This window comes from Chiloscyllium punctatum, chromosome 7, assembly GCF_047496795.1.
Source record: "Chiloscyllium punctatum isolate Juve2018m chromosome 7, sChiPun1.3, whole genome shotgun sequence".
Lineage (NCBI taxonomy): Eukaryota > Metazoa > Chordata > Chondrichthyes > Orectolobiformes > Hemiscylliidae > Chiloscyllium > Chiloscyllium punctatum.
Window position 1 is genome coordinate 130,663,606 of NC_092745.1, and position 17,509 is coordinate 130,681,114.

Consider the following 17,509-nt stretch of genomic DNA (forward strand, 5'->3'; position numbering starts at 1 on the left):
AATATAACTGAGACATTTTCAAATAAAGGCAACATCCTGCAGATGCAAGGAATCTGAAACAAACACAGAGAATGCTGGAGAAACTCAGCATGTCTGGCAGCAACAGTGGAGAGAGAAACAGAATTAATGTTTCTCGCCAGTATGCCCCATATTCAGAATTGAAAGAGGCTGGCAAATAGTCAGGTTAATAGTGTAGACAGAGGGGGAGCAGAGTAGATCTATTCCAATAGTGCTCCCTACCACATGACTGTCTCAAACGTGACCTCCTTTTTCCCCACCCCACCCCCAATGAGATTGGTAGAGTCTTCAGCCGTGTCTGACCAACAACACCCCCCCCCCCCCCAATCTACTCCCATCCTTTCCCCTCCTTCCCAGGACATTGGGGCACTACCACCCCCACCCCCACTAGCCTCTGCATTCAAAGCATCATCCTCCACTCTTTTCATCACCTCCAGCATCTTCCCCTCCCCTCTGCTGTTAGCCTTCTGCAGGGATCAGTCCCTCTGTGACACACTGGTCCACTCCTCCATCAGTCCTAACACTTCCTCACCTTCCCCCAGATTCGCAGAAGGTATAAAACCTGCCTGTACATCGGCTCCCTCCTTCACAGCCCAAACACCCCGTTTCCAGGTGAGGCAGTGTTTCAGCAGAGGGGGAAGCTGGTAAACTGTTGAGCCACTTTCTCAGGATAGACGTCTACAGTCCTACCCTGGCCTGAACTAGCCCTGACTCCAATCCCACAGCATCACAGTCCACTCCTTAATGAAACAAAAGAACATCCTAAACAGGCCGTTCAGCCCTTCAAGGCTGTTCTGCCATCCAATAAGTTCACAATTCACCTTCCACCTCAAGTCCACCTATCGGCATCATTCCCACATCCCTTGGTTCCCTTTTGCCCTTTAAGCCATCTCCTTCTCTAATTTCTCTTCACTTCCTCCCTAGGTGTCTGATTATTCTCAAACAGTGACCCTATGCTCTTGATTCCCCAGTTGGTGAAAATGTCCTCTCTCTATTGCACTCTGATCATCCTGTCAACCGCTTCTAAGAATTATGGGATTCAATTGCATTATCCCGCATTCTTCTAACTTCCAGGAAATACAGACCACACAATCCCTCCTCAGGGCATTTCCCTTACTGCTGAACTTACGGTTCATGCCTTTAGGAATATTCTCCTCGTTAAGGTAAGGAGACCAGAACCGTATACACTCAGCTACATAGCCCTCACTTCTGGATAAGGGAATGGCTGTGAAAGAGTTAATATTGAACTAATCTCAACCAATCTGACAATGTTACACAGTCTTTGGATGGACAAAGCTAGAGGCCACAAGATACCAGGCTACAACCCAACAGGTTTATTTGAAATCACATGCGTTTGGAGCACTGCTCCTTTGTCAGGCAAAGTGTCGCTTCAGCTTGTGGTTTCAAATAAACCTGTTGGACTGTAGCCTGGTGTTATGTAGCCTCTGACTTTGTCTGTCCCAGTCCAACACTGGCACCTCCACATCTTTGGATGGCGACAGTTCAGTCGAGAGTACACAAAAGGAGCAGATATCATCTGTCCAACCTCAATCATCCACAGTGAATATGTCTGAGCAGAAATGTGAACTGTAACTGTTGCTTTAATACAACAAGCCACCTTGTTAACTGAGATAAGTGATGAAGGAGGATTGATGGTAGTGCCCCTTGCCTGGTACCACCAATGGGCAGTGGTGGCAAAAACAATGACTGCAGATGCTGGAAAACAGATTCTGGATTAGTGGTGCTGGAAGAGCACAGCAGTTCAGGCAGCATCTGAGGAGCAGTAAAATCGACGTTTCGGGCAAAAGCCCTTCATCAGGAATAATCCCACTCCCACCACTGTCCTGTACAATTGGAGTTAACATTTCTCACTCTTGCACTCCAATTCCTTCGCATCAAAAATTAAAACACCATAACTTCCCTCAGAAGGGGCAAAGTAAGACTCAGTTCCATCAAACCACTTTAATTTAGTTGCTCAAGGTGGCAAGTGACCACCACCGCCTCCAGGGGTAACTAGAGAGGGGCAAGAAATGCCAGTCTTGCTAACAATGCCACTTTTATTAAAATAGAAATTGGCATCCTCTTTGTCTTTGGCATTGGGTCTCCAAGTCATCTAATTCCCTCACTCCTCTTTCGCCTCTATCAAAATAATAAAACTCCTTTCAATTCTGAAGAAGTCATATCAGACTCAAAACATTAACTCTGCTTCTCTGTCCACAGATGCTACCAGACCTGCTGAGTTTCTCCAGCACATCCGGTTTTATTAATTCCCCACTTGCCTGGATGGGGGCAGCTCCAACAACACTCAAGAAGCTTGACACCATCCAGAACAAAGCAGCCTGTTTGGTTGAGACATTATCCACAATCACTTCCACCACTAAAGCTCAGTTGCAATAGTGTGTACTATCTACAAGATGCACAGCGGAAATTCACCAACAATTAGATTAGATCAGATTACTTACAGTGTGGAAACAGGCCCTTCGGCCCAACAAGTCCACACCAACCCACCGAAGCGCGACCCACCCAGACCCATTCCCCTACATTTACCCCTTCACCCAACACTACGGGCAATTTAGCATGGCCAATTCACCTAACCTGCACATCTTTGGACTGTGGGAGGAAACCGGAGCACCCGGAGGAAACCCACGCAGACACAGGGAGAATGTGCAAACTCCACACAGACAGCCGCCAGAGGTGGGAATTGAACCCGGGTCTCGGGCGCTGTGAGGCAGCAGTGCTAACCACTGTGCCACCGTGATGCCCACCAAAAGCACCTTCCAAAGCTACGACCACTTCCATCTATAAGGACAAGGGCAACAGATATGGGGACACCACCCCCTGCAAGTTCCCCTCCAAGCCACTGGCATCACTGGCATTTATTGCCCGTCCGCAGTTGCCCCTTGAGAAGGTGGGGGTGAACTACTTTCTTGAACCACTGCAGTCCATCTGCTGTAGGTAGACCCAAATTGCCGTTGGGGGAAGAGGGGTTGGAATTCTAGGATATTGACCCAGTGACACTGAAGGAACAGCGATATGTTCCCAAGTCAAGATAATGAGTATTCCAATACACTCCTGACTTGTGCCTCACAGATAGTGGACAGGCTTTGGGGAGGTCAGGAGAGGAGTTCCCAGCCTCTGACCTGCTCTTGTAGCCACTTTATTTCTCTGCTTCTGCTAACGGTAATCCCAAAGCTGTTCATAATGACAGAATTCAGAGATGGTGACATCATTGGATGTCAAGGGGCAGTGGTTTGATTGTCTCTTATTGGAAATGGTTTAAATGTGGCGCAAACGGTATTCGCCATTTGTCAGCCCACGCTTGGGTACTGTCCGAGTCTTGCCGTGTTTAAGCATGGACTGCTTCCCTGCTGCTCATTCCACTCTGGAGGGGGCTTCGTATGAGGACAGATACAAAATGGCTGCAATACTGACGTCCAACAGTGAGAATCACTCCCTCAACACTGCCTCCTAAAGCCAGGCATCTGAAATACAACTTGGAGGAGTTCCAAATTGATGAGGAAAGGGGACTCTTGAAGGTGGGGAGGGGGAGGGGAAGTAGTCGAATAGGCAGGTGACTCCCATAGATAAACGGTCAACACTATCTCAACAACTGAAAATACAATCCTTCAGTTCAAAAAATCTGGTTTTCTCAACATCATGGGTGCTTATATGACAGCATGCTCACCTTTAAAGAGCATACTGTTGTATTTAAGTGTCATACGAGGGACCTCAGTTAAATGGTCTAAGCTGAAAGAGTGCCACAGTGTTGTATTAAGTGTGCATAAAATATTACCTGGCAACACTTTTGAAGAAAATCAGGAGAATTATCTTGGGTGCCCCAGACAATGCAAGTTCTAACCAGGATCACGAAAACCGCTTATTAGCATAGGCCAGTTTGTGGGATCTTGCTGTGCATAAAGCAGCTGCTCTGTTTCCTATACTACGTCATTGATTGTATAGCACTCTCCGGCACAGCCCAAGACGAAGGGAGGTGCTACAGAAATGCAGTGGTCTTCCTTTCTACTTTGTACCCAGGTAGGCGTTTGTTATTTATGTCACCTGCAGTATTTGTTACCTGTGTCGTCACCATGACAATTTTCAAAATCTGCAAGCACAGCTTCCAAGGAAGTTGCCGCCTGGCTCTGTATTTTTCACACGGGCTCATGAAGAAATATTTGAGATCCTCCCTCAGCTGGCTCTCTTCATCTGCCACATCCACCCCGGGGAATCGGGTGAATAAATCCGATGCTTGGTTCAGGTGGAAGTTATTCGCTGACATACCTGATGGGTCTCCTGCGAAGAACGTTAACTCTTTAGCTCACAGCAACACAGGAACAAAAGAAGGCCAATCGACCCTTCGAGCTTGACCCAAACAGACCATAAGACATTGGAGCAGCAGTAGGCCAATCAGCCCATCAAGTCTGCACTGCCATTCAATGAGATCATGACCGGCCTGACAATTCTCAACTCCACTTTCCTGCCTTTACCCCATACCCAACGAGTTGGGAGGCAACGGCCTAGTGGTATCATCACTGGACTGTTAATCCGGAGTCCCAGATAATGTTCCGGGAACCTAGGTTCGATCCCTGCCATGGTGGAATTGGAATTCAATTAAACTCCGGAATTAGAAGACTGATGATGACCAGTAAAACCCTGTCTGATTCACTAATGCCCTTTAGGGGAGGAAACTGCCATCGTTGTGTGGTCTGGCCTACACGTGACTCCAAACCCACAGAGATGTGGTTGACTATTGCCCACTGGGCAATAAAAATTGGCCTAGCCAGCAACACCTACAGCCCACAAGTGAAAGAAACTTCCCTCGCTGATTAGACATTTGCCTGATATTCAATGATTGCCTGAGTCCAAACCCCTCCAACCCACCTGGGTTCCTTAGCCTTGGGTAGTACAGCGCAGAAGGAGTCTATCAATCACAGGTTTTATCACCAGCTTTTTGTGGTTGAGAATTCCACTCTTCTACCAACCTTTGTGAACAGACTTTTTTTTTCCCAGACGTTTCTCCTGAATGTTAAAATCAGAACCAGTCCACTCTGTTCACCTACTCCATACTCCTCCCATCTCAGTTTCAAAGTGTTTGAAAATAAGGAAGAAATACTTATGACTCCCTCCCGTGCTGTCCAGGACTAGCCTTCTCAATGGTCACGCGATTTTATTCTCTGGAACATTGCAAAATATTGACTGCAATAATCTACAGGATGTCATGACTCATCAACTTGCATCTCCTAAACATCAGTGCAAAAAGCACAGCCTGCATCAGAAATAAGACTGATCCTTATAAGGATCCCTCTCAAGTGTGGATTTTCACTTCTGCTTTCCACCAAAAGTCTCCAAAGCCCATTGGTTTCTCTTGGAGTTTTATGTCATCCCCTAATGGGATGAGAAATGAAATATATTCACCCCTCCAAAGCAAAGGAACATAGGAGGAAGAGTAGGCCATTCAGCCCCTCAAGCCTGTTCACCATTCAATGAGACCACAGCTGATCTGTGAACTAACTCCATATACCTGACTTAGCCCATATCCCTTCATAGCATTCCTTAACAAAAATTGTCTCTCTCAGATTTAAAACTGACAACTGATCCAGCATCCACTGCTGTTTGTGGAATAGCATTCGAAACAACCCCCACAGTGTGTGAAGAAGTGCTTCCTAATATCTCTCCTGAACACTCTGGCCGTAATTCTCAGACTATGCCCCTAATTCTAGAATCCCCAACCAGTGGGAATAGTTTATCTTTATCAACCTTTTTTCTCCCGATTAATGTCTTAAAGACTTTGATCAAATCACCCTTTAACCATCTAAATTTGATAGAAAACAGCCTAATTTGTGTAAACTCTCCCCATAACCCAACCCCTGAAGTCCAGGTAAGCAAGATCCTGCTAAAACACAAACTCCAGCCATTACTTCATTCGAGGGCAGAACAGACTCAGTGGTTGTTTTCCTACATAATTCAGAACTAAACAAAAATTAACAAGCATCTGGATGAGTACTTAAAATAACAGGCCCTAGCAGACAATAGAGCAGGGGCAGGAAAATAAGATTAATTTACAGTCACACAGAACAGAAACGGATGTTTTGGTCCAACCAGTTCATGCCGAACATAATCACATTGAAAGTAATCCCATCTGCCTTCCTGGCCCATATCCTGGGTGGTCAGCAGAGACATGATGGGCCGAAGGGCCTGTTTCTATGCTGTATGACTTTCTATGACTCTTTTATAATTACAATGTTTGTAATTTCTAGATATTCCAAACACAACATACACATGCCATCTGAAATGGTGACTTGCTACAGCTCCACAATTTTGCTTTGTGAAGGAAAACCTGTATTTCAGACATTGCTTTTCCCAGGTTTCTAGATACTGTTGCCATCAACTAATGTGGGGATGATAATAAAGACTGCTGAGATCCAACATCGGTCATGATCCTCCCAATAACCAACCCACCTCAACTCATTAAAAAACTTCTCTCTCAATGTGGCAAAGCCTATACAAGACCTAGCAAAGCTGATCCAGGGATTGGACCTAAAGACTGCTATCGTTCTATACCATGCTCAAGGTGTCTGAGAAACTGAGGTAAAAACAATGACTGCAGATGCTGGAAAGCAAATACTGGATTAGTGGTGCTGGAAGAGCACAGCAGTTCAGGCAGCATCCAACGAGCAGCGATTTCGCTGCTCGTTGGATGCTGCCTGAACTGCTGTGCTCTTCCAGCACCGCTAATCCAGCATCTGAGAAACTGAGCCAACTGCAGACTTTGTTATCATGCAAGTATCACTGATAAGGACAATGGTTATTGTCCATATCTCATTGCCTTTACTCCTGACGAAGGGCTTTTGCCCGAAACGTCGATTTCAAAGCTCCTTGGATGCTGCCTGAACTGCTGTGCTCTTCCAGCACCACTAATCCAGAATTGTCCATCTCTAGCTCACCTTGAATGGAGTGTCTGATTCCAGGCATTTCAGAGAGCAGCTACATTTCCTGCGGGTCTGAGTCACATGGCAGCCAGACCAAGTAAAGATGACAGATTTCCTTCCCTAAAGGGGACCTGATGACGGAGATTTGATTTGTATTTCATTTTGTTTGTTGATAAACTAATTGGCTTATTTATTCACTGAATTTAAATTCCCCAGCTGGGGTTTGAGAACACACACCCAGAGATTTAACCTCTGGATTACCAGTCCTGTGATGTTGCAAACAATCCACCTGACCCCCCCCCCCTCTAAATGTTGTTATCAAACAAATCCCAAAATCCACAAACTAAAAAAAAATTAAATCTTAGGGGGAAGCTGTTGGGCAGAGACCAGGTAACAGCCGCACCAATGACAGTAGAGTTAACCCTTTAACAACTATCAGGAGGATCTGAGCTCACTTACCTGTACTCCCTGGGTCATTTGGTCTCATTTAAGTGGCTCTTCAGCCTGGATTCCGGGAGCAAGCGTCACCCAGACTCTAACTAACAGAACATACTGCGAAAAGACCTGAGCAGCATCTGTGGAGAGACAGTCAGAGAGAGAGAGAGAGAGGGGGGAGACTCACGGTTCAGGACGGGAATATTGACCCTGGTGCGGGGAGAGGTCTGGATTGTTCTCTCTTGCACAGAGTTACATCAAAGCGGTTCTGAGCGAAGGTGCTCCATTTTCTCCCCTTGGGGGAGGGTGCAGTTTCTCAAGGGCAATCTCTCCCGGTGTCTCAGGGAAGGTGGAAGACGGAGAATTAGCTCACTCTCTCTCTCTCTCTGGACAGTAGAGGAAGCCGGTCCCGAGACTGGGCGGGGGCCAAGCTAGAATACTCCTGTGTGTTCGCTGATAGTAATCAGTCCCTCCCTCCCCCTCGGGCTGGCTGCAGAACTCTGCAGGGAACCTTCCAAAAATAATGTGCGATCCATCCGTGTAAATAACCTGCCTCCAATACCTGGGACTAGACCTGTTCAGGTCCTGAGAACACCTTTTAATGTCACGGTCTGTCTGTAGGTCAGTGTCAGAATCTATGTGTGTTTAATTTTATTCATTCACGGGATGTGGGTCTAACTGGCTGGGCCAGCATTTATTACCCATCCCTAATTGCCCAGGGGGCAGTTAAGAGTCAACCCCATTGCTGTGGGTCTGGAGTCACATGTAGACCAGACTGGGTAAGGATGGCAGATTCCTTCCCTAAAGGACCTTAGTGACCCAGATGGGATTTTCCAACAATTGACATTGGATTCATGGTCATCAGCATTAATCCCATACTTCCCGATCTTTTTAAAAATTGAATTTGAATTCCACCATCTGTGGATTTGAACCCAGACCCCCAGAACATCAGCTGAGTTTCTGGATTAATGTTCCAGTGATAATACCTCCAGGCCATTCTCTCCCCAATATGTCAGTGTCTGTATCATAATCTTCGAGGAGAAAGTGAGGACTGCAGATGCTGGAGGTCAGAGCTGAAAATGTGTTGCTGGAAAAGCGCAGCAGGTCAGGCAGCATCCAAGGAGCAGGAGAATCGACGTTTCGGGCATCAGCCCTTCTTCAGGAATGAGGAAAGTGTGTCCAGCAGGCTACGATAAAAGGTAGGGAGGAGGGACTTGGGGGAGGGGCATTGGAAATGCGATAGGTGGAGGGAAGTCAAGGTGAGGATGATAGGTGCTAGCAACACGACGGCTGGAGGAAGAGCGCCTCATCTTCCGCCTAGGAACCCTCCAACCACAAGGCATGAACTCAGATTTCTCCAGTTTCCTCATTTCCCCTCCCCCACCTTGTCTCATTCCCAACCCTCAGACTCAGCACCGCCTTCCTAACCTGCAATCTTCTTCCTGACCTCTCCACCCCCACCCCTACTCCGGCCTATCACCCTCACCTTATCAGTGTCTGTGTGCGTGTGTGTGTGTGCATGTCGGCACACGTGCGTGCATGTCTGCGCGCGTGTGCGTTTGTGTGCATGTCTGCGCACGCATGTGTGTGTCTGTGTGCATCTGCGTGTCTGCACGTGTGTGTGTCTGCGTGTCTGCGCGCGCACGCGTGTGTGTCTGGGCCTGTGTGCGCATGCATGTGTGTCTGCGCGCGTGCGTGTGTCTGCGCGCGTGCGTGTGTCTGCATGCGTGTGTGTGTCTGCGCACATGTGTGTCTGCGCGCGTGTGCGTGTCTGCGCGCATCTGCGTGTCTACGGGCGCACGCATGTGTGGCTGCGCGCGCGTGTGTGTATGCCTGCGCGTGTGTCTGGGTGTGTGTGTGTGTCTGGGTGTGTGTGTGTGTCTGTGTGATTGTGTGTGTGTGTGACTACGTGCGCGTGTGTGTGTGTCTGCGCACGTGTGTTTGTCTGCCCGCGCGTGAGTGTGACTGTGCGCGTGCGTGAGTGTGTGTCCGCGTGTGTGTCTGCGTCTGCGCGTGTCTGCGTCTGCGCGTGTGATTGTGTCTGCGCGCGTGCATATGTCTGTCTGGGTGTGCATGTGTATGTCTGTGCGCGCGTGTGTGTCTGCGTGTGTGTTTGTGTCTGCATGTGTTTGTGTCTGCGTGTGAGTCTGCGTGCACGTGTGTGTGTCTGTGTCTGCGTTTGTGTGTGTGTCTGCGCGCGTGTGATTGTGTCTGTGTCTGCGCGCGTGTGTGTGTGTGTCTGCGCGCGTGTGATTGTGTCTGTGTCTGCGCAGTTGAGTGTGTGTGTGTGCGTGCGCGTGTGTCTCCGCACGTGTGTGTGTCTGCATGCGTGTATGTCTGTGTGTGTGTGTCTGCGCATGTGTGTGTGTGTCTGCGTGTGTGTCTGTGTCTGCATGTGTGTGTGTCTGCGCGTGTGAGATTGTGTCTGCGCGCGTGAGTGTGTGTGTGTCTGCGTGCGTGTGATTGTGTCTGTGTCTGCGCGGTTGAGTGTGTGTGTGTGTGCGCGTGTGTGTGTCTGCCCGCGCGTGTGTCTGCATGCGTGTATGTCTGCGTGTGTGTGCCTGCGCGCGTGTGTGTGTCTGCACGTGTGTGTGTGTGCGTCTGCACGCGTGTGATTGTGTCTGTGTCTGCGCGCGTATGTGTCTGCATGCGTGTATGTCTGCGCACGTGTGTGTCTGCGTGCGTGTGTGCCTGCGCGCGCGCGTGAGTGTGTCTGCGTCTGCGTGTGTCTGTATGTGCGTGTGTGTCTGCCTGTGTGTGATTGTATCTGCACGCATGTGTGTGTCTGCGGGTGTGTGTGTGTCTGTGTGCGTGTGTGTTTGTGTCTGCCTGCGCGCGTGTGTGCGTGTCTGCGCGTGTGTGTCTGCACACGTGGGTGTGTCTGTGCGCGTGTCTGTCTGTGTCTGCACGTGTGTGTGTCTGTGTGTGCGTGTGTCTGTGTCTGCGCGCGTGAGTGTGTGTCTGTGTCTGCGCGCGTGAGCGTGTGTGTGTCTGCGCACGCGTGTGTGTGTCAGGGTGTGTGTGTGTCTGTGCGTGTGTGTGTCTGTGCACGTGTCTGTGTGTCTGCGCCTGTGTGTGTGTGTCTGTGCACGTGTGTGTGTCTGGGTGTGCACGCGTGTGTTTGTGCCTGCGTGTGTGTGCCAGCGCGCGTGGGTGTGTCTGCGCATGCGTGTGTGTCTACCCGCGCGTGTGTCTGTGCGCGTGTGTGTATCTGTGTCTGCGCGTGTGTGTGTCTGTCTGCGCGCGTGTGATTGTGTCTGTGTGCGTGTGTGTGTCTGCGCGCGTGAGTGTGTGTATGTCTGCGCGCGTGTGATTGTGTCTGTGCGCGCGTGTGTCTGCGCACGTGAGTGTGTGTGTGTCTGCGCACGCGTCTGTGTGTGTCTGCGCCTGCGTCTGTGTGTGTCTGCGCGTTTGTGTGTCTGCGCCGCGTGTCTGTGCGTGTGTGTGTATGCGCGCTCGTGTGTGTGTCTGCGTGTGTGTGTGTCTGGGTATGTGTGTGTGTTTGCGCGTGTGTGTGTCTGCACATGTGTGTGCATGTGTGTCTGCGCGCACGTGTGTGTCAGTGAGTGTGTGTGTGTCTGTGTGTGTTTGCGCGCGTGCATGTGTGTGTGTCTGCGTGTGTGTCAGCGAGTGTGTGTGTCTGCATGCGCATGTGTGTCTGCGCGTGTGTGACTGCGCGTGTGTGTGTGTCTGCACGCCCATGCGTGTATGTCTGCGTGTGTGTGCCTGCGCGCGTGTGTGTGTCTGCACGTGTGTGTGTGTGCGTCTGCACGCGTGTGATTGTGTCTGTGTCTGCGCGCGTATGTGTCTGCATGCGTGTATGTCTGCGTGCGTGTGTGCCTGCGCGCGCGCATGAGTGTGTCTGCGTCTGCGTGTGTCTGTATGTGCGTGTGTGTCTGCCTGTGTGTGATTGTATCTGCACGCGTGTGTGTGTGTCTGCGGGTGTGTGTGTGTCTGTGCGCGTGTGTGTTTGTGTCTGCGTGTGTGTGCCTGCGCGCGTGTGTGCGTGTCTGCGCGTGTGTGTGTCTGCACACGTGGGTGTGTCTGTGCGCGTGTCTGTCTGTGTCTGCACGTGTGTGTGTCTGTGTGCACGTGTGTGTGTCTGTGTGCGCGTTTGTGTGTCTGTGTCTGCGTGTGTGTCTGTGTCTGCGTTTGTGTGTGTGTCTGCGCGCATGTGATTGTGTCTGTGTCTGCGCGCGTGTGTGTGTGTGTCTGCGCGCGTGTGATTGTGTCTGTGTGTGCGTGCGCGTGTGTCTGCGCACGTGTGTGTGTCTGCATGCGTGTATGTCTGTGTGTGTGTGTCTGCGCATGTGTGTGTGTCTGCCCACGCATGTGTCTGCGCGTGTGTGTCTGTGTCTGCATGTGTGTGTGTCTGCGCGTGTGAGATTGTGTCTGCGCGCGAGTGTGTGTGTGTCTGCGTGCGTGTGATTGTGTCTGTGTCTGCGCGGTTGAGTGTGTGTGTGTGTCTGCCCGCGCGTGTGTCTGCGTGTGTGTCTGCATGCGTGTATGTCTGCGTGTGTGTGCCTGCGCGCGTGTGTGTGTCTGCACGTGTGTGTGTGTGCGTCTGCACGCGTGTGATTGTGTCTGTGTCTGCGCGCGTATGTGTCTGCATGCGTGTATGTCTGCGCACGTGTGTGTCTGCGTGCGTGTGTGCCTGCGCGCGCGCGTGAGTGTGTCTGCGTCTGCGTGTGTCTGTATGTGCGTGTGTGTCTGCCTGTGTGTGATTGTATCTGCACGCGTGTGTGTGTGTCTGCGGGTGTGTTTGTGTCTGCCTGCGCGCGTGTGTGCGTGTCTGCGCGTGTGTGTGTCTGCACACATGGGTGTGTCTGTGCGCGTGTGTGTCTGTGTGTGCGTGTGTCTGTGTCTGCGCGCGTGAGTGTGTGTCTGTGTCTGCGCGCGTGAGTGTGTGTATGTCTGCGCGCGTGTGATTGTGTCTGTGCGCGCGTGTGTCTGTGAGCGTGTGTGTGTCTGCGCACGCGTGTGTGTGTGTGTGTGTCTGTGCGTGTGTGATTGTGTCTGTGCGCGCGTGTGTCTGTGAGCGTGTGTGTGTCTGCGCACGCGTGTGTGTGTGTGTGTGTGTCTGTGCGTGTGTGTGTCTGTGCACGTGTCTGTGTGTCTGCGCCTGTGTGTCTGTGCACGTGTGTGTGTCTGGGTGTGCACGCGTGTGTTTGTGCCTGCGTGTGTGTGCCTGCGCGCGTGGGTGTCTGCACGCGTGGGTGTGTCTGCGCATGCGTGTGTGTCTACCCGCGTGTGTGTCTGTGCGCGTGTGTGTATCTGTGTCTGCGCGTGTGTGTGTCTGTCTGCGCGCGTGTGATTGTGTCTGTGCGTGTGTGTGTGTCTGCGCGCGTGAGTGTGTGTATGTCTGCGCGCGTGTGATTGTGTCTGTGCGCGCGTGTGTCTGCGCACGTGAGTGTGTGTGTGTCTGCGCACGCGTCTGTGTGTGTCTGCGCGCGCGCGTGTGTGTCTGCGCGTTTGTGTGTCTGCGCCGCGTGTCTGCACGTGCGTGTGTGTGTGTGTGTCTGCGTGTGTGTGTGTCTGGGTATGTGTGTGTGTTTGCGCGCGTGTGTGTCTGCCCATGTGTGTGCATGTGTGTCTGCGCGCACGTGTGTGTCAGTGAGTGTGTGTGTGTCTGTGTGTGTTTGCGCGCGTGCATGTGTGTGTGTCTGCGTGTGTGTCAGCGAGTGTGTGTGTCTGCATGCGCATGTGTGTCTGCGTGTGTGTGACTGCGCGTGTGTGTGTCTGCACACCCATGCGTGTATGTCTGCGTGTGTGTGCCTGCGCGCGTGTGTGTCTGTACGTGTGTGTGTGTGCGTCTGCACGCGTGTGATTGTGTCTGTGTCTGCGCGCGTATGTGTCTGCGCGCGTATGTGTCTGCATGCGTGTATGTCTGCGTGCGTGTGTGCCTGCGCGCGCGCATGAGTGTGTCTGCGTCTGCGTGTGTCTGTATGTGCGTGTGTGTCTGCCTGTGTGTGATTGTATCTGCACGCGTGTGTGTGTGTCTGTGCGCGTGTGTGTTTGTGTCTGCGTGTGTGTGTCTGCGCGTGTGTGTGTCTGCACACGTGGGTGTGTCTGTGCGCGTGTCTGTCTGTGTCTGCACGTGTGTGTGTCTGTGTGTGCGTGTGTCTGTGTCTGCGCGCGTGAGTGTGTGTCTGTGTCTGCGCGCGTGAGTGTGTGTATGTCTGCGCGCGTGTGATTGTGTCTGTGCGCGCGTGTGTCTGCGCACGTGAGTGTGTGTGTGTCTGCGCACGCGTCTGTGTGTGTCTGCGCGCGCGTGTGTGTGTCTGCGCTTTTGTGTGTCTGCGCCGCGTGTCTGCACGTGCGTGTGTGTGTGTCTGCGCGCTCGTGTGTGTGTCTGCGTGTGTGTGTGTCTGGGTATGTGTGTGTGTTTGCGCGTGTGTGTGTCTGCACATGTGTGTGCATGTGTGTCTGCGCGCACGTGTGTGTCAGTGAGTGTGTGTGTGTCTGTGTGTGTTTGCGCGCATGCATGTGTGTGTGTCTGCGTGTGTGTCAGCGAGTGTGTGTGTCTGCATGCGCATGTGTGTCTGCGCGTGTGTGACTGCGCGTGTGTGTGTGTCTGCACGCCCATGTGTGTCTGCGTGTGTGTGTGTGTCTGCGCGCGTGTGTCTGCACATGTGTGTGCATGTGTGTGTGTTTGCGCATATGTGTGTGTCTGCGTGCGTGTGTGTATGTGTCTGCGCACGCATGTGTGTCTGCACATGTGTATGTCTGTGCATGTGTGTGTCTGCACATGTGTGTGTCAGCACGTGTGTGTGTATCTGGGTGTGTGTGTGTCTGCGCGTGTGTGTCTCTGCGCATGTGTGTGTGTGTGTCTGCACATGTGCGTATTACTGCGCACGCGTGTGTGTGTGTCTGTCTGCGCGCGTATGTCTACGTGTGTGTGCATGTGTGTGTGTCTGCGCGTGTGTGTCTGTGTGTAAGCAAGTATGTCTATGTGTCTGTGTGCGTGTGTGTGTTTCTGCACGTGTGTGTGTCTACACGTGTGCGTGCGTGTGTGTCTGCGCATGTGCGTATGTCTGCGCGTGTGTGTGTCGGTGTGTGTGTCTGCGCGAGTGTGTGTGTGTCTGCGCATGTGTGTGCCTGCACGTGTGTCTGCATGTGTGTGTGTCTGTGTGTGTGTGAGTCTATGAGTCTGCTGGTGTATGTGAGAGTGAATCTGCTTGTGTGTGTGTGTATGTGTGTGTGTGAGTCTACGTGTGTATGTCTGTGTGTGTGAGTCTGCGTGTGTGTGTTTGTGTGTGTGAGTCTGCTTTGTGTATGTGTGTGTGTGTCTGTGTGTGTGTCTATGTGTCTGCATGTGTCTGCTTGTGTTTGTGTGTGTGTGTGTACGTGTGTGTCTGCGTGTATTTGTGTCTGTGTATGTGTGTGTCTGCGTGAGTGAGACTGTTTGAGTGAGTCTGCTTGTGTATGTGTGAATGAGTCTGCTTGTGTGTGTGAGTCTGCATGTGTGTGAGAGTCTGTGTGAGTCTGCGTGTGTGTATGTGTGAGTCTGCATGTGTATGTGTGTGTGTGAGTCTGCGTGTGTATGTGTGAGTTTGCATGTGTATGCGTGGGTGTGAGTCTGCGTGTGTGTGAGAGTTTGCGTGTGTATGTGTATGTGTGTGTGAGTCTGCTTGTGTGTGTGTGAGTCTGCTTGCATGTGTGTATGTGTGTGTGTGAGAGAGTCAGTGTGAGTCTGCGTGTGTCTCTGCTTGTGTGTGTGTGTGTGTGTGTGTCTGTGCGCGTGTGTGTGTCTGTGCACGCGTGTGTGTGTGTCTGCGCGTATGTCTGGGTGTGTGTGTGTCTGCGCCTGTGTGTGTGTGTGTCGGTGTGTGTGTGTCTGCATGCGCGTGGATGTCTGTGTGTGTGTCTGCGCGCGTGTGTGTCTGTGCATGTGTGTGTCTGCGTGCACGTGTGTGTTTGCACGTGTGTGTGTCTGTGTGTGTGTCAGCGAGTGTGTGTGTGTGTGTCTGTGTGTGTCTGTGTGTGTGTATCTGTGCGCACGTGTGTGTGTCAGCGAGTTTGTGTGTGTCTGCGTGTGTGTGTGTGTCTGTGTGTCAGCGAGTGTGTGTGTGTCTGGGGGTGTGTGTATGTCTGGGGGTGTGAGTGTGTTTGTGTGTGTGCGTGCGTGTGCATGTCTGCGCGCCCGTGTGTGTCTGTGTGTGTGTTAGCATGCGTGTGCGTCTGTGTGTGTCTGCGTGTATGTCTGTGTGTCTGTGCGCGTGCATGTGTGTGTCTGCGTATGTGTGTGTCAGCGAGTGTGTGTCTGTGTGTGTCTGCGCGCGTGCATGTGTGTGTCTGCGTGTGTGTTTGCGCATATGTGTGTGTCTGCGTGTGTGTGTCTGTGTGTGTCAGCGAGTGTGTGTGTGTCTGCGCACGCGTGTGTGTCTGCGCATGTGTATGTCTGCGCGTGTGTGTGTATCTGGGTGTGTGTGTGTCTGCACGTGTGCGTCTCTGCGAATGTGTGTGTGTGTCTGCACATGTGCGTATTACTGCGCGCGCGCGTGTGTGTGTGTCTGTCTGCGCGCGTGTGTCTACGTGTGTGTGCATATGTGTGTGTCTGCGTGTCAGCGAGTGTGTCTATGTGTCTGTGTACGTGTGTGTGTCTACACGTGTGTGTGTCTGGGTGTGTGTGTCTGCGCGCGCGTGTGTGTCAGCATGTGTGTGTGTCTGTGTGTGTGTCTGCGCGCGTGAGTGTGTCAGCATGTGTGTGTGTGTCTGGGTGTGTGTGTGTCTGCGCGCGTGTGTGTGTCTGCGCATGTGTGTGCCTGCACGTGTGTCTGCATGTGTGTGTGTGTCTGCGCGTCTGTGTGTGTGTCTGCGCGCGTGTGTGTGTGTGTGTGAGTCTGTGAGTCTGCTTGTGTATGTGAGAGTGAATCTGCTTGTGTGTGTGTGTCTGCTTGTGTATGTCTGTGTGTGTGAGTCTACGTGTGTATGTCTGTGTGTGTGAGTCTACGTGTGTATGTCTGTGTGTGTGAGTCTGCGTGTGTGTGTTTGTGTGTGTGAGTCTACGTGTGTATGTCTGTGTGTGTGAGTCTGCGTGTGTGTGTTTGTGTGTGTGAGTCTGCTTTGTGTATGTGTGTGTGTCTGTGTGTGTGTCTATGTGTCTGTGTGTCTGCTTGTGTTTGTATGTGTGTGTGTACGTGTGTGTGTCTGCGTGTATTTGTGTCTGTGTATGTGTGTGTGTCTGCGTGAGTGAGACTGTTTTGAGTGAGTCTGCTTGTGTGTGTGAGTCTGCGCGTGTGTGTGTCTGTGTGAGTCTGCGCGTGTGTGTGTCTGTGTGAGTCTGCGTGTGTGTGTGTGTATGTGTGAGTCTGTGTGTGTATGTGTGAGTCTGCATGTGTATGTGTGTGTGAGTCTGCATGTGTGTGTGTGTGTGAGAGTTTGCGTGTGTGTGTGTGTGTCTGCTTGCGTGTGTGTGTGTGAGAGAGTCTGTGTGAGTCTGCGTGTGTGTGTGTCTGCTTGTGTGTCTGCGTGTGTGTGTGTGTCTGCTTGTGTGTGTGTGTCTATGTGTGTGTCTGTGTGTGTGTGTCTGCGTGAGTGAGTCTGCTTGTGTATGTGTGAGTGAGTCTGTGTGTAAATGTGTGAGCCTGTGTTTGAGTGAGTCTGCGTGTGTATGTGTGAGTGAGTCTGCGTGTGTATGTGTGAGTGAGTCTGCTTGTATATATGTGTGTGTGTCTGTGTTTTTGAGTGAGTCTGTGTGTGAGTGAGTCTGCTTGTGTATGTGTGAGTGAGTCTGCGTGTGTATGTGTGAGTCTGCTTGAGTGTGTGTGAGTGAGTCTGCTTGAGTGTGTGTGAGTGAGTCTGCTTGAGTATGTGTGAGTGAGTCTGTGTTTAAGTGTGAGTGAGTCTGCTTGAGTGTGTGAGTGAGTCTGCTTGTGTGTGTGAGAGTGAGTCTGTGTCTGTGAGTGAGTCTGTGTATGTGTGTGAGAGTCTGTGTATGTATGTGTGTGTGAGTGAGTCTGTTTGTGTGTGAGTGAGTCTGCATGTGTCTGCCTGTGAATGAGTCTGTTTGTATGTGAGTCTGCATGTGCGTGAGTCCGAGTGAGTCTGCTTGTGTATGTGTGAGTCTATGTTTGTGAGTGAGTCTGCTTGTGTATGTGTGTGAGTCTGCGTGTGAGTGAGTGAGT

The 17,509-nt window shown here is 51.4% G+C and overlaps 1 protein-coding gene across 2 annotated transcripts in view; it reads right to left on the bottom strand.

The window, feature by feature from the left end:
- LOC140480137 (mucolipin-2-like) overlaps positions 1 to 17,509 on the bottom strand; it is a 113,574-nt gene that overhangs the window by 68,845 nt on the left and 27,220 nt on the right. The window contains exons 1-2 of one of the 2 annotated variants that reach the window (XM_072574845.1): positions 7,407 to 7,795; positions 4,094 to 4,311 (exon numbers count right to left, since the gene is read on the bottom strand). In XM_072574845.1, coding sequence (XP_072430946.1) covers positions 4,094 to 4,311; positions 7,407 to 7,434 — 246 coding nt within the window. In that variant the 5' untranslated portion in view covers positions 7,435 to 7,795. Of the gene's footprint in view, positions 1 to 4,093; positions 4,312 to 7,406; positions 7,796 to 17,509 lie in introns of those variants that run through there. The other variant, XM_072574844.1, reaches the window with a different exon arrangement.